The following is a 24,039-nucleotide window of genomic DNA, read 5'->3' on the forward strand; positions in this document are numbered from 1 at the left end:
TATATATTTTTCTCAGGTATTTTCTAGCAGAAATTTTTTAACTATATCTTTATCATATAAATTTTTTTTTTCTAACTTGTAAAAATTTTTTTCTCAAACAAACAAAATAAATTTTTCTTTAGCGAAATAGTTTTTCTAATATAAATGTTTTTAACTTGTAAAATTTTTTCTCAAACAAAAATTGTTTTCCACTAAGTGAAATAATTTTTCTAACATAAATATTTTTCTAAGTAAAACTTTTATCAAACAAATTGTTTCCCACTAAGTAAAACTAACATAAATGTTTCTAAATAAATTTTTTTTTCTCTGATTTAAGTAAACAAATACATTCCTAAATATTTTGCGTATATAGTTGTAAACAATTCAATATTTTTACACAAATCCCAAATCACGAACCTGAAAACACATAAATACAGTTTCCCATCCAAAATGTTTTAACCAATGATACTATTTTTCAGACACATTAATTGAAGTTACGGTAAACTAAAAGCGTTAATTTTTTTCAAACAAGATTTTACTTGTAACAGCACATTCAAAAATATAATTTTAAAATGATAGGGTTTAATTTACAAAAAGATTTTTTACATGTTAGGGAAATTTTTTTCTATTTTACATATATTTATAAACAATCAAAAAGATTTTTTACTTAGTGCGAAAATTTTTTTTTCGATTAGATTTTTACGTGTAATAAACAATCAAAAACGGTTAATGTCTGAAAATGTAATGTCATTGAAATGTGAAATGGTACTTACGTGCGATGATTTCGACCCGGAGGGGACAGCGGGGGAGGGCACTGCACCCGAAACATCAGGGGGCATCAGGGTAGCAGGCTGCGCAACAAGAGGTGTCGCGGTACTAGGGCCGGCCTGTTTTCAAAATAATAAAAATAATAAATACATATTCAACAAAAATATGATAACAACACATATTCACCAAATCAATTACAATAATTAATAAGGAATAATACTTACAATTGGTGCAAATCCAGGAGGTGGCGTTACACCATTTCCGAGGGCAGAATCCGGAACAGATGCGATCAATGCATCCCATTCAGCTTCATCCAAACCAAAATCGATAAACTGCGAAAGAAATACATTATCAACGAACAATAAACTAAATTAAAAAATTAATATATTAAGAATTTCGAACTAAAATTAAGAATTAACTGCAAAGTTAAAAATTAAATTATAAAACCAAATCAAAAAGTTAAATTAAGATTAAAAATTAATAAATTACTTCTAAAGTTAAAACCAATTAATCATAAAGTTTAAAAAATAAATTAATTACAAAGTTAAAATTAATTGCAAAGTTAAATTAAAAAGTTAAAATTAAATTAATCGTAAAACTTAATTTCAAAAATAATATATTAAGAATTTCGAACTAAAATTAAGAATTAACTGCAAAGTTAAAAATTAATTACAAAAATAAGAATTAAAAGTAAAAGGAATAACAAGAATAAAACCAAATTAAGAATTAAACTTACGTTGGATCCAGAAGTAGAGGCAGCGTTTTCCATGTTTGAAGACATTTTCTACTACTAAAACTGCTAAAAATATTCAAGTTCAAAAAATAAGCTTAAAAGCAAGAAAGCACGTAGGCAAGAGAGAACGTCTGGTTAGGTCGATGCGAAACTCAGAAGTGAGTAATTTTCGTAATCACTAACAATTTATATCACGAATGACGTCGAACACATTAACAAATGACGTTGATCGAGCTATCCAATACGCGTTCTTTAAAATGACATCACTATTTCTAACCAATTAAAGTTCAAAACAGTGATGTGATTTCAAGATTTTTATTGGATTGTGATGATATCACTAACTAGCGCATGCGCGTTCCTCAGTTTGATAAGTCCAGTCGAGGCTGGAAGCATGTGTGAGATAAGCGATTGCACCTTGGTCAGCAATGATTAATCATCATGTGAACCGCTGGCAAATGTTCGAACCATGATATCATCTGATAAGCGATATCCCTTCAGCTGGACGCGTAAGGTTGATGATTAACTATCTTGTGATTATTAATCAGAGCGATTACAGCGCCACGACTGGAAGTGAGGTTGTTATCTTGATAAAATTTTCATTCTCTCTTAGATTCCAGTGTAGTAAGGAACTGCTCTCGTGCTCTGAGTTTATTTGAAAATGCATTCGATCAATCAGTACGGCTTAAATTTATCCATTCACGATAAATTCTACACTGTAGAAGAATCTGACATTATTTTTGAAGAACTTCTTAATACTCCTTTTCAAGAAATTAATGTGACAGTTTATGGACGATCATATACTCCGAAGCGTAAGAGTTATGCCTTCGGTGATGCCGGCCTAAATTATGAATACTCAGGGACTTCAAACCATGCCCACCCATGGACGCCTACCATGCTGAAAATGAAGCAAGATGTTGAAGATGCTACTGGAACAACATACAATTATGCTCTTCTGAATTTGTACCCCAGCGGCTCGGCTTCAATCGGGATGCACCGTGATTTTGAAAGAACTTTGAATAAAAATCACCCAATCACAACTGTGAGTTTGGGTGCAACAAGAACTTTAACGTTTGAAAGAAATGGATACCCTTCCTACCATTTGCAATGTCATCATGGGTCATTATACCAAATGATCTCTCCAACAAATCAATTGTATCGACATGGAATAAGACCCGAACATCATGTGCAAGGCTCTCGAATTAGTATTACTTTTCGAAAAATCATCGTTCAAGCTCGAGAGGACCGCCTGAAACCCACAGATGATGTGCCTCAGCAGTCTGAGATGTGCGCCCTTGCCGACCCACGCCCGCTGATGCAACACGATCCACTTCAACAATTGCGCCCCGTCAACGATGTGAAACCCGAAGATGCACCGCCCCTATGTGTGAGTTCACCGACGACAGCTGACGAACCGCAGCAAAAACGCGCGAGATTGTCCTCTTTATCCGACACAAGTGATTCTTCCTAGTATTTTATGAGCAAGAATTGGCACCTTTGTCTCATAAACGTCGATTCTTTTCGCAAGAGGAGGACCCTTTACCCATCGTGTCTTCAACAAGCTTGAGTGAAGAAAGAGAGTTCCAACCTATTCCCGATGTGAATGAAAGACCTCCCGTGGATGCTACTCCCATTCAACCTAACTTCAGCGAGATAATCCCCGAAGGAGACTGGTTAGAACGGCTTCTCATAGATTCACCACAACGCTTCGAAAAGCAGAAAAAAAATATTGATACACTTCCAAGTGGTATTATGATTAATGTTTGTTTGGAAACAAATGGAAAAATTTCCATCGAACTCGAAAATTCGATTTTGAACATTTCGATAAACTTTCAACCGTCAAGCTGGATTGTGTTTTTAGCAAAAATGTGGGATTTCTCTCCTATTTATGTGAGCAGTAGTTTTTTCGCAGAAATTGACGTGGCGGTGATCGCGAAGGAAAAACGATGTGAAATATATCAGCTTGATGAAGTTGATAATGAAGTAACAATGAAGAAGAATCCTATTCTTCTCAGCGATGATGATGTGAAAATGCTTAAGGAAAAAGACGATAAATTTCAAGCATCCATCCTTGTTATAATTTTTGAATTTTTTCAAGAAATGTTACGTGTGGAAAGGAAGAACATTCAATCAATGTTGATAGATGAAGCGGAATTATTTGATGAAAGTTTTCTTATTTTTATTGAAGAAATGCGTGAAACTATCATAAAAAACTTTGAGTGTGCTGGATGTAAAATGCAACATCCTTCACAAAGAAGACACGAATGTATATCTTTAAACGTTAAAGAAAAATTTGCTTTAATGTGCGAAAATGAATATATTTTCATGACAATGGATTTTTATAAACTCTCACAAAAACTCTCAAAAAATATCTGTTTAAGTGACGATCAGATTCTTATGTTTAACATATACTACTTTAAAGCACGCACAGACGATTTGTAAGTACCTCAATCTTATGTTATTAGTAAATGTATATATATGTTTATCGAAAAAAATAATTAGTCCAATAAGTGTAATGTAAATGATTAAATAAATGTATCTGATTTAATTTCTTTTGTTTTCATTTGCATGCATCAAAAATAATAATGGATCAGAATAATGAATTGAATTGAGTGATGTTATTCAAGTTAAAAAAAAATAACTATGGTAAGAAGTGATTAATTTTATACATCTAATACCTGTGAAAATAGTAAATCACCAATGATTAAGTAAAATGTTAATGAAAAAAAAAGAATTAATTGTAATGCATAACTAAAGTTAATTGCTAAATTGACGAATTGAATGAAACTCATGAAAAGTATAAATTCTAAGTTCGATGCAAAACAATGATGGTGTGAAAAAAAAAAAAATAGTATGAGTTTTAAATTTGAATACTGTTGTTTGTAGACGGTAAAGTCTCTTGTATTAAGAAAAATAACAGGTGAAGTATTTTTGAATAAATGAAAGCATGTTAAGTGACCTACAAGTGTGAAAAAAAAAAAAAATGTTAAAACGCATGATAAAATGACTAAGTTAAATACTAATCAAAAAATAATTAATAGAGTTGATTAAATAAAATGTGATAAATTAAATGAAACTCTTGAAAAGCATATAAAGTGATGAAATGTAACTTGAGTGCGAAATTTGCTTACTGGAAAAAAATTAAATAAGTTGATTTTTTTTAAAATCGTGAAAATTTGTTAATGATAAGTGTTAATTACTACTAAGAGTAAATTGATTGCAAGTTTTTAAATTAACTTAGTTGGATGAAAATTGTAGACTTGATAATGTTTCGAAAAATTTGTGTGTTCGATTCCTGTTACTAATTGTGAAAAATTTCTAAGTTTAAAAATAACGGGGGAAAAAAACGATAAAGTAAAAACAAGCAAGAAAATGATTAAGTTAAATACTAAGCGATAAAATGACTAAGTTTAATACTAATCAAAAAATAATTAAATAAAATGTGATAAATTCAATGAAACTCTTGAAACGTATATGCAGTGTTGGAATGTAACTTGAGTGCGCAATTTGCTTACTGGAAAAAATTAATTAAGTTGATTTTTTAAAATCTGAGAAAATTTGTTAATGATAAGTGTTAATTACTACTACGAGTAAATTGATTGCAAGTTTGACATGATTGTAAAAATTGAAGACATGATAACGTTTTGAAAAATTTGAAGGTTCGATTCCTGTCACTACTTGTGAAAAATTTCTAAGTTTAAAAATATCGGAAAAAAGCGATAAAGTAAAAACAAGCGAGAAAATGATCAAACTCTAAAATATACTAAAAAAAAATCGAAATCACGAAAAAATAATCTAAGTCTGAAATGCTTGAAATTAGTTAAAGACTAAAAAGTTAAGAAAATAGTTAAAGACTGAAAATAATTGAAAAACGCTAAAATAGTGAAAAAAAAAAATCAAAGTGTTAAATGACAGGAAAAAACGTTAAAGTTCAAAATGTGTGAAAGAATATTTAAGTTAGTTATTTCTTCGAAAATTTAACAAGTAAGAAAAAATATTTTGTTGTATGAAAGTCAAAAAAAAATTAGTTAAGAAAATTATTTCTTCGAAATTTTTACAAGTTAGAAAAAATATTTGTCAATTTGACAAAGAAAAAAGAAATTAGTTAAGAAAATTTAACAAGTTAGAAAAAATAAAAATGATAAAGTTTGAAATGCATGAAAAAGAAAATCAAAGTTTAAAATATATTTCAAGTCCACAAAGCATTGAACCAAATCTAAAATCTCGAATGGGTTGTATTTAAATAAATCTTTACTTAAGTGAAAACTTTGTTATTATGAAAAATAATAATAATGATGATAGTTTCAATTATGAGCTGAAATACAGTTAATGATATGCCATGATTAGTACTAAAGAGTGAATTAACTGATGGTTTTAAAATTAATTTAATTGTAATATTCGTTGTCATGGTACAGATTCATATTAAGACTGAAAGTGTAATGGAAAATATAGCATAGTGGTTAGCATACGTTTTTGCTAACTCAAAGTTTGGGTGTTCGATTCCCGACACTCTGTAAAATAAAAATAATTAAATTCGCGAAACTTTGGTTGTCTTGACAACCATTCGTCGAAATTATTCAAAGTCCGAAAAAAAAAAGAATCACCGAAAGAATGATAAATATAACAGAGTTGGGATTTATTTTTACAAGTATAATAAATGCATGAAAATAATAAAATGACAGTGTAAACGATTAATAACGCGATTAAAACATAACTCATGAAAATGCATAAATCATATTGAATATTAAAGCTGATTGATCTAACTTGTGAAAAATCTTCAAAATTGATCTGCATTTGTATGCAAATTGCATCGGCAGATGAAAAAAAAAAAAAAAAACGTTGATGGGGTGTATTTATCAAATACACCGGGTTGGTTGGTGGGACCATCAACTTAAAACAAAAAAAAATTATTTTTGTGAAAAAATGATAATTTACAATCACTAAAAAACCGTTAAAGCGCAAAAAATATTCTAAGTACAAAAACGCGGGAAAATATTCAAAAACGCGCGAAAACTATTCGTAACCTTTCGCGAGCGAAAACGCGAGCGGAAGCGAGGAAGGGCGAAAACGCGGTGGTCATCTTCTTCAAGATTCAGGCGCAACCCAAGGTCAACCCCAAGGTCGGAGGGGGAGTGGGAGGCGCAATATTGCGCATTGCGCTTCCTGACGTTGAACTGTCAATTTTTACCTACTAACGGCATCGGCCATCGGCATCGGCCATTTGGAGGAAAGCCATCGGCCATCTTTGAACAATCGGCCAACAATCGGCATCGGCCCATCGGCCAAAAAATGCCATCGGTCGAGCTCTAGTAATGTATTGTATTCTTTGTTTATTTGGCGAAATATTTCAAATTGCAAAGAATTGTTTTTCGTTTTTAGAGAGTTTTTAGTCATTTTAGTTGTAGATTGTTTATTTTACATCAGGAGGGGGGGATGAGTGAATTTCACTTATTCAGAGATCTGTTTAACCTTTATTAGTTTTTTAAACGATATCCTTCCGACTGTTTCATTATTTTTCATATGGGGGATGTTGCAGCGGGGTTTCCCGTTTGTTCTAGATGGGTAGTTATTTTTTTACATTTAACATCTGAGGACGCTTTTTATTCTTTGAGTGTGGCTGAAGGAACAAACCATCAAGTACAGGTGAAAAAATAGTTAATAAAACAACTCTCAGTGGACATTAGATAAATTACTATTCTACTTTTCAATTTATTTAAATTCTACTTTTCAATTTACAAAGTTTGAACAGAACAACGTCTGTCGGGTCCTCTAGTTTACTAATAAATAACTTTATTTAGGCACTAAAATATCAAGTTCTTTATTTAATGTTCCAATTTTTAAATATATTTAGTGTTCAATTGAGGGAGCATTGAATACAGAACACCCCTCCCCCACGGTTTAATTTATATTCTTTAATAATATACATTATAACTGTGTTTGATATCTGAAGTTTCTCCAATATTATAGATTTACTATTTCACGATGCCGCCAGTTCAATTTGAAATTAGGGTTATATTAATTAGCAGGCTTCCAAAAAAGGAGGAGGTTCTGAGCTCGTCGGATTTGTTTTTCTTTGTACAATGTTCCATAAATACTCGAAGACACCTGTACCCAGGGGCGTGCACAGGGAGGGGGAGGGACACCTGTTGGCTCGGGGCCCGAGCCTGGAGGGGGTCCAAAATTTTTGTAACTAACGGTGAAATATAGGGGTAAACAATATGGAGAGGGGCCCGGAAAAGTCATTTGGGATGGGCTCCAAAATTTCTGTGCACGCCCCTGCCTGTACCGATAAGGAAAAGTCTTTTTTTGTTTGAAACAGCATAGTTCCTCGGGGGTCTAATGTTAATCAAGTTCAGGTTTGATGAAATTGAAGGAACTCTTCAAATATCATACTCACATTTAAATCGATTTGTACTTTATTAACTTTGTATATCGTCTCACTTAGTGAACCGCTTTTTATGCTTTTTTTTATAGTGGTGGTTTTGTTTAGGGGTGGTCTAACTTAGGTTCCAAATCTTTGATTTATCCTATTTGTTCTTTAGGGAAAACTAAAGGGTAAAACAATGAATTTCATGCAATTTCCCTCACAAACGATTAAATATAAAACCCATTGATAAAAAAAGGCCATAAGAACAAATATTTATACTTTCTTTCCCTATAGTTAAAGAAAGTACTAAAAATATATATTATTAAGAGTAATGATAATGAAAATTTTGAATTAAGGATTCTCTGAAGCAAACATAAAATTCATTCTAGTGGAATTTTTAATCTTCATCTATAGTGGGGCCATGTGAAGAAACATGCGTCTTTTATCACGAGTTACATAACACTAATTGCGAAACATAAATTACAATTTACAATATTACAATTTTACAAATTTAAACTTAAAGCGATTTCGTGTTTTTTTTTTTTTTTTTTTTTCAGTGATTCGTGCATTTGCTTTCGGAAAGCAAAGTTTGATAAAGTTGAACAAATGATGAAGACCATTTTTTTTGTACATAGTTACGCATTTGAAAAAGCCTTTCTTCACAGTCGTCGGAAGTCTCCGAGACGCTCGCCGTGTTATTTATACCACTAAAAAGCAAAAAACAAATTACTTTTAAATAAAAAAAAAACCGCCTTCAAAAAATACCCAGGAACTAAAAAGCAAAAAATAACTGATTACACTTACATTCTACAATCCTACTTACATCTACCCAAACATAGAAATGAAATTTACTTTACAATTCCAGTACCAAAGTCAACTAAACTAAACACCGAATTATAAAATAACACTGATTTAAATTACTATACGATGAATTATTTTAAATACCTAACTAATTATATACGATCTCTTAATTTTTAAGAGTCATTTTTTTTAAAGCTGGACAAAGTGAATGGGAGCCTGATAGTTGACACCTTCGATTTTCCTGAAACTTTTAGAATATGTTGCTAGTATTGTGATAAGACAAAGTGTAGCTTCTTTCTTCTCAAATTTGACTTGTTGGCAATTCAGTGGAGGTCAAAGTTTAAGGACGTGAGAAAAAAGAGCTTAATATATGATACCTTTGCTTCAAAACCAATGAGTGTACCAAGCCAATTTTTTTTTTGTGGATACTACTTGATACTAGGTACATGCTAGCCGAAATATTTTGGTCGCTCATTCATGGCTTTGAGGGCAAAGGTCAATTGAAAATGCTATTTTTTTTACTTTTTTTGCCTTGTTTGGGCCCGGATATCTGCTAAAGCCGTGAGTAACCCTCGGAAATAAGTATATACCTAACTACTCACCACAGTATAGTACTAAGAAAAACATGAAATATCATGGGTTACTCTTTGCTTTAGTAGTTAAACGGTCTCAAAGTCGATGATTTTTTAAAAATAGCCAAGTTTAGACGTCAATAACTCTGATCGCGACGCATCAGCAACTTTGGGACACAGCTGTAGTTATATTCCAAGTGGTCTATTTTAAGGTCCAGGTTAGAAACCCATGGCAACTAATAAACTTTTTTAGTTATACGGCGTCAAAGTTGAAAATTTGAGCTATAATTTCATTTTTTTTTTTCAATTACTCTATGATTGGTGAGTAAGTAACTTAGAAAAACATCTGTAATTACATTCAAAGTGATATAGTTTTAGACTCAGGCCAGAAAACTTTGGGATCTAATCATCTTGCTTAATTAAACGGTCTCACCAAAATGATAATTTTAACATAAAGTGTCAAGTTTCAACTAAGCTAATCCACGAAAACAAGACTTTCAGACACAGCTGTAATTGTGCTCCAAGTGATGTAGTTTTAGAATCTGCTTCATACCCATGACACTTTTAAAATTTCAAAAAAATATATTTTTAATTCGAACTTTTACTTGTTCAATATAGTTAATAGCACGTGTTGAGTTTTCTCCCTTTTCAAAATGTATTTCTGAATTTTTTAAAAGTTTCGTACTTTATTTTATAGATGGCAGCATTAAATTATATGTAAAACCTATAAAACCGGATAGTAGTGGCTGATGTAGCCATTTTAAACAAACAACACTGAACCGAAGCTTTGAAAGGCGGAGCATTCAAAACAAAATCTATCAACAACCAGCTTTTTTTAAATTTTTAGCAGAGAGAATGTTGGCCAGATATTGTGTAAAGGTAAGGTACTGCTTTTTTTTATGTTAACCAACTATTTTTTCATTTAAGTAGTTTACAAGTACTAGTGTTCAAATAGTTGTACTATTTTAATGAGACTTAACACGTGGTACAATAGCCGAAACTCAAATCCCACCATTATCTACTCGCAAAATAATGACTGAGAAGCTGTATGAAAAAATATTCTTTGATGAAACTGGATGGGCATTGCCAGTTAGAAAATTTTCAAAATTTAGCGATAAGCAGAAGAATTTTATGCGTCAGCTGTTTTTGGAAGGAGAGAAGACTTCCATAAAAATTACTCCCGAAAAAGCGGCAAAAGAAATGAGAGAAAAAAGAAATCTAAAGGGAGAAAAACTATTTTCGCCTGATGAGTATCTGACGACTCAACAAATTAGGAGCATGTTCTATCGCATGGCGTCTAAGATGAAAAAAGGAAAACTTGTGGAACATGATCAGACTCTTGAAGACAATGAGCAAGTAAGTTACTATACATAATGCATTCGCATTGAAAATTTAAAAATCTAAGATTTCCTTTTGCTTAATAGAATCGAAATATTTTTTTAAAAATAATTGATTAGATAAATATAAGGAAAACTTATTAGCTGATAATAGCTTTTTTTTATAATGGTAACCTTTAAATTTGAGTGTCTCTATCTTGTTAAACTTAAGTGTACTTTCCCTAGGAAGAAGATAGAAATGAAGTAAGATCAATTCTCCAAGAGATAAGGGCATTGGAGCTATAGGAAAGCCACCTTCATAAGTTTCAAATGTAAATTTTTCTCCATGCAACTCCAAACCTCGGGTCTGCAAGAGCAAATCTGTGCTGTATTTTGAGTTATATTTTGCCTTTTAAGTTTAGTAAAAAAAATATTTATTTACTTTCAATTGTTTATTATTCATGTATGCAAATTTCTACTGTACTTACTTTATTGTGCAATTGAAATCCTATTTATAAAATACAGCATTGACTTATTTTGATTATAAAATCAAGAATGAATTAAGAAATAGGAAAATTGATTGTTTTGCGCAAATGAAGAGTGAAAAAAAAAAGGTTGTATTTGCAAAAAAAATTAACAAGTCCCATGGGTATATAATCTGGGTCAAAAACTGAATGCTGGGGACTGAAGCTGTAATTACAGCTGTGTCTCAAAATTTTGACTCGTGGATTAGCGTAGTTGAAACTTGACATTTTATGGGTAAATTATCATTTTTGAAACCGTTTCATTAAGCAAGATGATTAAATCTCATGGTTTTCTCACCTGAGTCTAAAACTACATCACTTAGGGTATGATTACAACTGTTTCTCGAAGTTACTAACTCATCAGTCATAGAGTAATTGAAAAAAAAAATAAGTTGAAATTATAGATCAAATTTTCAACTTTGAGACCGTGTAACTAAAAAAGTTTATTAGTTGCCATGGGTTTCTAACCTGGACCTTAAAATAGACCACTTCGACTATAACTACAGCTGTGTCCCAAAGTTGTTGATGCGTCGCGATCAGAGTTATTGACGTCTAAACTTGGCTATTTTTAAAAAATCATCGACTTTGAGACCGTTTAACTGCTAAAGCAAAGAGTAACCCATGCTATTTCATGTTTTTCTTAGTACTATACTGTGGTGAGTAGTTAGGTATATACTTATTTTCGAGGGTTACTCACGGCTTTAGCAGATATCCGGGCCCAAACAGGGCAAAAAAAGTTTAAAAAATAGCATTTTCAATTGACCTTTACCCTCAAAGCCATGAATGAGCGACCAAAATATTTCGGCTAGCATGTACCTAGTATCAAGTAGTATCCACATAAAAAAAATTGACTTGCTACACCCATTGGTTTTGAAGCAAAGCAATCATATATTAAGCTCTTTTTTCTCACGTTCTTAAACTTTGACCTCTACTCAAGGGCAAACAAATCAGTTTCTAAAAAAAATAAACTTCACTTTTTCTTATCATAGTACCACTAACACATCCTGAAATTTTTACTAAAATCGAAGACATCAACTATCAAAAGTGTCCAAGCTTAAAAAAAATGACTCTTAATAACCTTTTGAAGTCGGGGCCTCCTATAAACTACTGGCTAACGTAACTGAGTAGGCTTAGTTTCAAAGACTAATTTCGCGTATAGTTAAATTAGTGTTTAATTCAGGATTCGGTGGGTTGTCAGTTACGTTATGTAGTTGTTTATAGGAGTATATAGTTGTTTATAGTTGATAGGAGGCCCCGACTTCAAAAGGTTATTAAAAATTAAGAGATCGTATATAATTAGTTAGGTATTTAAAATAATTCATCGTATAGTAATTTAAATCAGTGTTTATTTTATAATTCGGTGTTTAGTTTAGTTGACTTTTGTACTGGAATTGTAAAATAAATTTCATTTCTATGTTTGGGTAGGAAATAGAATTTAAATGTAATCAGTTATTTTTTGCTTTTTAGTTCCTGGGTATTTTTTGAAGGCGGTTTTTTTTTTTATTTAAAAGTAATTTATTAGCTTCTTAGCTTAAAGTTATATTAAACAACTGCAGATCAATATATAGCTAGAAAAGTGACAAAAACATGCATACTTTAAAAATTCATTTCCCTCAAAACTGGAGGTTCAATTTAACAAATTCCAAAATCTTCAAACTTGACTCAAAAGTTGCAGTATAATTTAACACTGAATCTCTTGAAAACCACTGATAATTCTGAAATGACTTCGCCTTGCAAAATACTGTTATGTGATTGGTCAACCAATAATATGATTAAAAGTTTCTTATGGGTCAAACTTCCCTAGTTGCCCTTTTACATGCATGCAAGGACTGCTAAATTATTTAGCAGAGTTCAGCAACATTCTCAGGTAAAGCAAATTTTATTTTGACTAAAAGTAAAATGGCAAATAAAACAACACATTAAACATTTAACGTAAAAACGGCACTCGGTGTATCAAAAGCATGGAATGAAATGTTCAACTGCATTTACAACACTGCAGCACGTATAAAAACTCAAAGAATGTAGCAAACTGTAATTCTGATAATTATTAAACAATTTTAACATTATTAAACAAAATCATTTACATGAAGCTGATTGTTTTAAAATAATTTAAATCTGAAATCTTATACCCTTCAGTCACCTACATCGGAAATTATTTTCTTTCGAAATTTTTCAAATTTAAGTTTACCATAAGGTTTTGTAAATATGTCTGCAATCATACTTTCTTATTCAGAGTAATTAATCTGTCTTTACTTCTTTCTTTTTACAGTTCGCTTTATAAAACAGTACATAATATCTATATGCTTTGATCTTTGACTCACCTTTCATTCTTGACCATTACTGCACCTTGATTATTCTCACGCACCACAAATCTTATTAACCCCTTCAATTTCATTTAACAATTGCGTTATCCACTTGCCTTCCTTACAGACTTCCGATAAAATTCAGCTTCAGTTGAAGACAGGGATACTGAATTCTTCTTCTACTTGTCCAAACAATTGGTGCAATTTCAAGTATGATGACGTAATCAGTTGTTGATTTTCGATCAGAAACATTTCCTGCCCAATCTGTATCGACAAATACATCTAAACTGCATTATCTATTCCAAACTTCAGTTTAAAATGAAAGGTTTTCTTTAAGTATCTTATTACTTGTTACTTTCTTCTATATCTAATATATAGAAGAAAGTATTGGATTCGTGCAAATTTTCGAATTTCGAATTTTGACGGATTCGAACGTTTTGAGGTGTGCTGAGTCCATTTCGACTATTTTTGGAAAATGTCTGTCTGTGTGTATGTGTGTGTGTATGTGTGTGTGTGTGTGTGTATGTGTGTGTATGTGTGTGTGTATGTGTGTGTGTGTATGTGTGTGTGTATGTGTGTGTATGTGTGTGTGTATGTGTGTGTGTATGTGTGTGTGTGTATGTGTGTGTGTATGTGTGTGTGTGTGTATGTGTGTATGTGTGTGTGTATGTGTGTGTATGTGTGTGTGTATGTGTGTGTGTGTATGTGTGTGTATCACGTCTGTGTGTGACCAGTTTTTTGTGGCCGCTCTACAGCAAAAACTACCGCATGAAATCGAACGAAATTTGGTACACATATGTGCCCCTATGTGAAGTGCCTATTGGTTTTTGGCGCGAATTCCTCCAAGGGGGGTGGAGCAATGGGACGTTTTTTGAGTTACGCGTGCTTGCTATTCCTCAGGAAATAACTGGCGGAATCAAACTAAATTTGGTCCACATGTTGCCCCTAACAGGATCAGGTGCTGATTCAATTTTGGTGTCAATAGCTCAAACGAGGGTTGAGTTATAGAACGTTTTTTGTCGTCAATTGTGACTGCTGTATCTTAAGAAATAATGAACGGAATGAAAGAAAAATTTAGCGGCAAGTAGCCTTTAGTGGGTATAAGAGCTGATTTTATTTTGGTGTCAACAGTTAAAAAGGGGGTAGCGCAATCGCCCGTTCTTTTTTTCCATTGTGAGTGCCCTATCTCAAGAAGTAATGCTACGTTCTGGTTGAAATTTGGAATATATGTGAATCCATATGTAAACAGGCTTTGGTTCAATTTTGACGCCAATCGCTCCAAGAGGTGTTGATTTTTTTTTTTTTTTTTTTTTTTGAGCAATCACGATTGCTTTTTGTTCTCATTTGACTGTTTTTGATGTTCCGTGCCTTTTTCAGCTTGGACGACGGGCCGCTGCAGCACCACCGCCCACCGTCCTCTGCAGGCGGCGCTTCGCGGCGCGGCTGCTCCGGTCCTGAGCTATCCGCTTCTCCTGGTCGGAGGCGCCCATGTCCTACACACACGCAAGCTCACACACTCACACACATACACACACACGCCTACGTGCATACACACAGGTCTACGCACACACACAACTATGCACACGTAACCGCCCAGGAGGAGAGGCAGACTTGGGGGGGGGGGGGGGGGCAGGGGCTGTTTCTAGAAGTAATAACTCCAATGAGTAGGGTCCTGTCTCAGTTCGTGATAGCGAAAAACATAATTTGAATTCAAAATTTCAGAATTCAAATTAATTTTTATTTGTTTATTTTTTTTTTTTGAGAATAAAAATAGCTTTATTAATGCAACAATAAGAAAGATAAATCGTAATAGATTATCGTCTGCGTATTTCTCGTGATTTTAATTGTATGGAAATGATCGGAAATATTATCCGTAGACTAATAATAAGAGTAGACCGAGCTATGGCAACCCTTTTGATGCTCATAAACCAAACCATGTGACTGGTGGATATCCTAGCAACAGCGGGCGTTGATCGTAGCAGACGATCAACGCGAGCGAGGAATAAAATAAATAGAGTTGATGAAACACGGAAGAATGATCTTTTCTGGAGTCCGATTTGTAAATTTGTTATTCTAAGTTGTAAATATTTTGTTAAAATAGTGAGTTTTTCGTTTTATAGTATTGTGCATTTTCTTTATCAATAACTCTCTAAGCAATTAAAGATGCAAGCGCCCAAAAAGAATCAGCAAACTGTAAGATTTTTACCTACAACTTCAATTTAAGATACCGATTAATACATTTTTGCGTTAACGCAAAACGTTTACGCCATTACGTTTACGCTAGTGCTGACGTAGCTGTTCCAAATGAAATAAAAGTTACTGAAAACTGTAATCAAATACTAATTACTGATGTCAAAATAATGCATAACTAAAAGAAAAACAGTTCAATCATCTCTGCACCTGGGAAAAAAATTATAATAAATACACATTACGTCTTAAAATATATGTCAAGTGCCAAACTATAGATAATCCTGCCATCTAGCAACCATGCTGCCAAAGTTTTCGCCAAGTTTCCCACCAGTCACATGATGTATCCATGAACCAATTTTTTCATGAGCAAGTCTGGGGAAGCTCGGTCTACTCCATAGACTAATAATAAGAGTAGACCGAGCTATGGCAACCTTTTTGCTGCTCATAAACCAAACCATGTGACTGGTGGATATCCTAGCAACAGCGGACGTTGATCGTAGCAGACGATCAACGCCCGCGAGAAATAAAATAAATAGAATTGATGGAACACGGAAAGATGATCTTTTATGGAGTCCGATTTGTAAATTTGTTATTCTAAGTTGTAAATATTTTGTAAATATAGTGAGTTTTTCGTTTAGATCGTATTGTGCATTTTCTTTAGTCAATTTCAATAACTCTATAAGCAATTAAAGATGCAAGCGCCCAAAAAGAATCGGCAAACGGTAAGATTTTTACCTAAAATTTCAATTTAAGATACCGATTAGTACATTTTTGCGTTAACGCAAAACGTTTACGCCATTACGTTCACGCCAACGCTGACGTAACAGTTTCAAATGAAATAAAAGTTACTGAAAACTGTGATCAAAAACTAATGCCAAAATAATGCATAACTAAAAGAAAAACAGTTACATCTCTGCACCTGGAAAAAAAATTATAATTAAAGTACATTACGTCTTAAGGGACAATTTTCCTATCTTCATTTGCCAACTTTCAAATGTAGATGGCGCGGATTTTCACTCGGTTTATAGGAGGGGGGGGGGGGGAATAAAGTGCCCTCTCTAAACAGCTTCACACTTCACACAGAGGGGAGTAATTAGGCGCTAATAGCTGTCACGAGAACCGAACCCCTCTCTCCCTTCAGGCAAATGCAAAGCTGAAGACCGGTTTGCTCTTTCAACATTTCTCAGGATGTAGTTGAAGAGCAACAAATGGTCAAATTTTAGCTTTCAAGTGATTTTTGTGATGCAGTAGTGGGAATTAGTTTTTCTGAAAGGTATTGACATCAGGGCCCAATTTCCCAATAGGCCTAAGGATGCCAAAATTTTCAGGGGCGGCAAATTTTGCTTTAAGCACATTTTTCTTTAAATTCTTTTTTAATTCTTATTTTTTTGGTCTTAAAAGTAAAATATTAGCATTTTTTCATTTTTCAAAGTTACAATTTTTTCTTGTCATTTAATAATGATTACTTTCACACATCATATGAAAATCAAATGTGTTTCAATCAGGGTAATTGATCAGCGTAAAACAGTAAATGAAGTCGAAAAGAGGGTGTCAATTTCAGAAAGTGTCGTTGCGTTTATCGAGAAGTCGCAACAAGATTGGAGTTTGACAAAGGATTTTAGTGCTATACTTAAGTTTATTCAATGCTGGTTTCTTGAATGATTGACGTTTATTTTCTTTTTTACATTATTAATATTTAAAAATTGTATTCTGTTAATATTAAGTCTCGAAGATAAATAAAAATGAATGACGAATGAAAAAGGCTGATTGCTTTTAACTAAAGGAAACATGCTAAATTAAAAACCGAAGAACAAAAAAGTCATCAAAACTTTTTTAAACATTTTTTTTTTCAAATATGCAGTTTTCAAAAGCGGAAACTTTAGACTCTTTGCAATGTATTCCAGTTACAATTTACTAATGAAATACCATTGAACAGTGAGGAGTTGTAAGAACACAAGTGAGTTAACGTAATAACAGAGTAAATTATTCAAATCGTGGATTCGTAGATGAAAAAAATAATAGGATAAAGATTCTGCTATAAATAAAGATGACGACTGATAAAATGGTTAACGCACAAGACATTAAAGTTCAGTGCTCATCAAAGATTCAGCGATATAGATATTAAATAATTAAACTGGGTTTGATTCCAAAACACAGTTTTGTTCAAAAGAGCACGTAAACGTAACTTTTTTTTCAAAAAGTAACAGAATTCATTCGGAATGTAATCGTGTTTTTTTCCCCCCTCTAAATTCAAAATGTCTTTTTGAGAAAACAATGAAACAACAAAGAAGTTATTTTTTTTTTCTTCTGAAAATAAAGATGCTGTCTTATGTGAAACATACTAACATGCGTAGCATTCGAGAAAAATCTCGGTTACTCTTTATCTCCCCATTTGTCATCATTATATTTTCTCTTATAGATCTAACTCAAGTCTACATAGGCGTAGGAAGCGGGGGAGCTTGAGCTCCCTCTATAATATTTCAGACCGGCTCAGCTCCCCCTAAAAAATTCTCACAGTATAGCTTTTTGCAGTACATTGTCTACCTCAAATCTGATTTCAAAAATGCGATCTACCTTTTCTAGGAATTTCCATATAATAACCGACAAAGAAAGGGGAGAGATGGAGTGGTTAGTATGATCAGTACATTTGGGTTTCCCTCTTTTCAAACCTTTCGATTCCCGGAAGAAAAAAAGTATTAAAGACAAGTTATCTACATAGGGCTGTTTTCCGCCCTCTCCACTTCGAGCTCGTCTTTCGCACGTGTATTACACATTACACTGTAGCGTAGCTCAGTTTAAATGTTCTTAGTTTTGCATGCCATTTGTATCTCACACTTTCGCTAAAAAGAGATAATTGTGAGTCAGTTTGGCATTGAAATATGAAGGTGCTCCAGACATGTATCAAAAAGAAGGTTTCTAAGGTAAACTTACTCAATTTTAGCTTTACAGAAACTTATCTCATTTTAAGTTATCTGACCTCCCGGACGCTATTTAAAGATTTTCCAGCGAATCCTTTTAGATTCGTTGATTAAAATAAACTTGCAAAATATGACACGAAAGTGAAACTAAAATACCGAGTGGTCATATAATATTTTTATGTATTGCAATTATTAAAAAAAAAAAGGAAAGGAAAAAAAAGAAAAGAAAAGAAAAACAATGCAGAGAGAGAGAGAGAAGAGGGGGGAGAAAAGAAAAAAGCCCAATGTACAAACATATTTATTTAGCATTTTTTAATCCATCGTTTCTTTCTCTTTTTTATTTTTTTCATTTCTTCATAAGAAGTTCAGCCCCAACCAAAGAAAATTCTTTAGCGAGTTCTCAAAAGATTAACAATGTAGTTTTAGAACAAAAAATAGTTCTGAACTAATTTTCGAGGGATTATGATCGTATGTTTCGGGTGTTAAATTCCATGTTTCGATCAAAAGATACGATCAGATAGCGAAAATATCATTGTTCGATAGTCTATCGAAACCAAAAGTGATCTTCTGACAGGGGGCATAGACTAAAAGCCTGAGATACAAATTCTTCGAACAAATTTTTAAAATTCTATAAAAGTTACATTTATTATTTTTGATTGTAAATATTGTCAGAAGAAACAACCTAAATAAGTGACATACCCAGAAATTACTTTTGCGGATACATATCATTACTGTGATTTAAAAAAAAAAAAAACCACAATTTCCAGAACTATTCCACGGTAAAAACTAAAAAAAAAAAAAAAAACTTTTTATCCATTATTTTGTTATATCTAAAAGCCTGAGGGATTAATTTTTTCATGAAGTTAAAAATTTGCAAAGATAAATATAATTTAAAGAATTCTAAGGTACTACGACACAGAAACAAAAATTCTCACTAATCAAAATCGGTGAAATCTTCATTAGAATATTTTAAAAAAAAACTTGTAACACTAATAAATAATTGTAAACACTGTTACGATGTTAAAAACAGTGCGAGTTTATTGAAAACAAAATTTTTTTGAACATTTAGACTTTATGAAGTTACATTTATTCTTCTTTTTTGCTTTCTCAAAATTAAGGGGTTTTTTTGTCACAGCTATGTTTTCATGCTAAAAAAAATGCATGTGGAAGAGGGCACTCGAGCACCCCTCAAAATATTTGAGGTTCTGGGAAACTTTTTCATATCCATTTTTACGATTAAAAATTTTCCTTTTCACTTATTATTGTTAGAAAAAAGCACCAACAATATTTCATAGTTTTTCTGAAGTACTTTTACTATCCTTTATCTGAACTATACAACGAACATTTTATTTAAACACATTTCAGGCGCACTGTTTCTCAACTTATTCCTCTGTTTCTAGTTCTCATAAAAGAAAATCTTCTAAATGCTACGCTGCAGAAGCCCTCCCCTACCTCCTAAAATTTTAAAAAGCCTTGCAACATTTGTTTTTAGAGAGCGATTTCCTGAAAATTCCCGGAAGAGAACCCATGACTGAATACTTTGACCTCCACAATATGATAGATTATATAATATTCCCTTCAATTTCAAAACATTGCTATGCCTATAACATTAACAAATATGATCTATCTCGAATAATTTTCGGAGAGCGACACCCGAAACTCTTCTTTCTGATATCAAAAAAGAAGGATGAAAATTCAGTTTTTAAAACTACAATTTCTAAAACTTTAAGGAGAAGGAATCTTTTCCAATAACCTCATTGAGGAACGCTCTCTAAGACTTCAGTTTCTAAAAAATTCCAGAGAGCCCTAGAACCTCCCCCTTTCCCTGACATCATTCAAGACTGTCTTCAATTGCGTTTTTAGAACTTCAATTTTGAAATATTGGGAAAGAGATGTAAATCGATCGAGGACAATCCCTGAGTCATATCATTTTTCCTAACGTGATAAATATGGTCTGAATTCGCGTTTTAAAGACATAAATTCGAAAATTTTCCAGGGAGGGCATTCCAACTTTTTCTCTCCTTAACACTACCAAAGACCGTCTAAAACTACGTTTTTAGAACTAAGATTTCAGAAATTTTCTGGGGCTAAAGCCCCAGGACCCCCCTATTGATACGTACGCATCTTCGAGAACTGACCGACCCCCTTCCAAAAACCAGAAGTTTTATTACCTCATTCTCTCCATATACAATTGAGGCAGTGAGAAGCAAAAAGATGTAAGTGGCAAAATTAAAAATTTGGAGATAACCAGTTCAAACAGTAGAGGGACCTCTCCTCTGTCTTGGGGCAAGAGATTGTACTAATAGCCTTGGTAGGTGCTGCTGTACAGCATGATTTAGAAAAAAAATCAATGAAGGCTTACTTGATACGTTTTACTCAAAACTTGAAGTCCACTTACATCCCTTTGCTTCTGACTGCCTGAATTTATATATTAGATATGATTGGAAACATAACTGGAAAAGAGAGAGGAAGACGAAAGGATCGACAATCATTTCAAATAAGAAAAATTTTTTCAAGTGCTCCAACCCCCAAAAAAATCTATTGGTGCTACTGCTTCTGTCCCTTGGATCCCTATCATGAGCCTCAGCTCCCCCTACTTTTATATAGTTCCTACTCCTCTGCCAGTCTATATCATGTTTCAATAATTCATCTGCGTGCCATTACAAGGAAATGTTTTAAAACTTCAAAGAATGATAGAAAACATGTTTTATGAAACTATAGGGCCATGAAAAATAAATAAATATATATAGATAACCATGCTGTAATTAATTGATAATTGCAAACAGCGGCGTAGCGTAGGTTTCTGCCGCCCGTGGCAGGCACCAAATTTGCCGTCTCTCTTAAATTTCTTTGCTGAATTCCCCCCCCCCCCCCAAAAAAAAAGACATTTTTAACATTTTATAGAACGAAAACAGGATTTTATTATCCAAAATACGTTTTCCATTTTAATATAATATTACGTCAAACAGGAAAAATTGTTGGTTGAAATATTTTTCAAAAATTATTGCATTATGAGCGATAATATTTTCCTTAAATTAAAACATTTAAAACGTGATCAAAAACTGTACATACTGGTATGCTGGTAGTAATTCTGAAACCTCTTATTGAAAAGAAAAAGAAACAAAAATATGATTACAAATTACCTGAGAGATACACATATTTATACTTGAATTTTTTTTTCTTAACCTAAACTATTAATTTTCTACTTTTCATCAACGGAAAATCTTTAACAACACTATCAATGTCGATTATATCAGTCTGTTCTGTAAAATGTTTTATGAAATGTCATTACATAAAATAACCCCTTGAATCCAAATATGACCACCGTTTCCCCCTACCTATCCCATTTTGGAGTTTTGGTGATAGTGATACTTCCTCCCCCTCCCAATTTTTTCTGTTTTTGACTGTTTTAAAACCGTTGTTATTATTTTGAGTGGGAGAGGGCATAGAGAAAAGAAAAGTTTAAAAACATGAACATTTGTCGCAGGGTGGGACCTTCAAGGTGGAACTCCCCCCCCCCTAAAATATTTAAAAAATCATCAAAACAATCTTTTTTCTTTTTTACCACAATTTTTTGTAGATTGTACTTCTCGATGAAAAATCAAAGTATCGGCTTAACTTCTATGAGCGCCATGTCTGAAAAAATGTGCACGTTAAAAATAAATTAATAAAATAAAACAAATACATATTAAAAAAAAAAAAAATCTTGAAGCACCGTATCATGAGTCGCATCACAGATCTTTAGTCGCAAACCTTCCCAAATTATTTATATTTACTAAAGTTACAATCACACATATAATTAAGATTTCGAATGAAATTAAATCATGCCTATAATTCAGCATTAGTATCTTTATATAAATAAAACGCAAACTCTAAATTTATATGTCCGGGGTAAACTCAGAAAATACCTGACCGATTTCGTTAAAATTTTTAGTTTGCCTAGGTTAGTGCCTGGAAGGTTTATAGACCTTTTCGAAAAAAAGTCGATTAATAATTCTTTTTTATTCGAAATTGACGTTTTGAACCCAAAAACGGATATTTCTACCCCGTTTCTTTAAAATTATCGAAGATCATCTAAAATTGCGTTTTGAGTAGTGATGTTCCGGATATCGGTATCCGTATCCGTAGATATCCGATTGAAAATAATAATCTGTATCCGTATCCGTTACTTTTTTGACGGATCTAAAACGGATCTTTTCTATTCTAAAAATTCTTAAATATTTGAGTAAAAGACTTAAATTCCGTTCAAATTAGGTTATATTCCCTACATAAATTATAAGGTATCGTTTCAGAAGCCAATTAGTACCCCCCGTCGTGAAAAGGAAGGAGTAATATAAGTTTTAAAAGTGTGTTTCTGTGTGTCAATTTGTGGCATCGTAGCTCTGAAACATGTGAAACGATTTGGATATGTTCTTTTTTCGTTCAAGAACTGACTTTTTTGAAAGTGTTCTTAGCTTGGCCTCGATTTTTTCGAACTTTAATTACCGGAGATATTAATTAAAAACCGACTTAACGTTTTTCACAATTAGGGTTGTAAAAACTTACCCGTACGTTAAAAATATTGGCATAATTGAAAGAACGAGTTTTCTGCGTTTAATATTAGTTTGGAACTTCCAAGTTATACAGTAAGGACCTACTATAATCTTGTTAAGTAAATTTTAAATGCAATTCTAAGCCTTTAAACGCGCGATTGGTAGCGATTTCATAGTCTGAAGATTAGGAGAAAAAGCTCAATGATTTAAAATTTCTATCTGCTATCAGTTCATATTTATTAATAATGTGTGTTCTGACCCGCGAAATTTATCTTCATATGAGGTTCTTTTTATAATGTTTAATTTAATATTAGTTTTTTTATTGATTTGGGGTTTCTGTTATTCTTCATTTTGGTTTTTCTCGGCATCCTTCAAAAAAAGTGAGACTAAATGCTCTATTTACTGTTAGTAAAGGTGTTCCTGTCTCTGTTATATCGTCGGTCGGAGTAAGTTGGGTGGAATGGGTCAGCACTGCATTTATGCTGATGCGATAAAATGCGAAAAATATTATTTCTAGCCTATCTAGTAGCAGCTTTACCACTCTTGTTCCTGTATCCTACATCTACCGAGCAAGCTAGAAATAATTTTCAACATTCTATTTAAACATTAAAGCAGAACTGATCCATTCCTTCTAGCTCTCCCTCAGTTTTTGCGGAGATTTTTTTTAAGGAGTAAATCATAGTCTTGACTATATTTTCGCCGCAACCGACATTTTTTGAAGAAACAGTGCCATTATTCTGACGGGAATACCTTTTGTAACGAATTTTACACTTGGATAGTTGAATTGTGTAAAAAAAAAATTTGAGATCCGTATCTGTATCCGCGAATCTTGCCACTAATGATCCGGATCCGTATCCGCGGATCTACTTTTTTAACGATCCGGCACATCACTAGTTTTGAGAGCTTCGATATCCAAAAAAATTCTGAAGTCTTATATTTCACCCTCTTCCCTTGATATAACACCGTAAAAACTCATTTATGCACCACTTTCAATGCTGTTAAGGCAACAGATGAGGGGGTTTTCGAACTTTGCTCCGAA

At 32.8% G+C, this 24,039-nt stretch overlaps 2 protein-coding genes across 2 annotated transcripts in view; both read left to right on the forward strand.

Moving 5' to 3' along the window:
- Positions 1 to 24,039, forward strand: part of LOC129219926 (antizyme inhibitor 2-like) — a 143,008-nt gene that overhangs the window by 50,447 nt on the left and 68,522 nt on the right. The window lies entirely within an intron of this gene.
- Positions 2,139 to 2,948, forward strand: LOC129220588 (DNA oxidative demethylase ALKBH2-like). Its single transcript, XM_054855020.1, has one exon. The coding sequence runs from the start codon at positions 2,139 to 2,141 to the stop codon at positions 2,946 to 2,948; it is 810 nt and encodes a 269-aa protein (XP_054710995.1).

The sequence above is a fragment of the Uloborus diversus genome, chromosome 4, assembly GCF_026930045.1.
Source record: "Uloborus diversus isolate 005 chromosome 4, Udiv.v.3.1, whole genome shotgun sequence".
Lineage (NCBI taxonomy): Eukaryota > Metazoa > Arthropoda > Arachnida > Araneae > Uloboridae > Uloborus > Uloborus diversus.

Excerpts from the sequence above, each read along its gene's own strand:
- LOC129220588 (XM_054855020.1), top strand. The coding sequence starts at position 2,139 with ATGCATTCGATCAATCAGTACGGCTTAAATTTATCCATTCACGATAAA.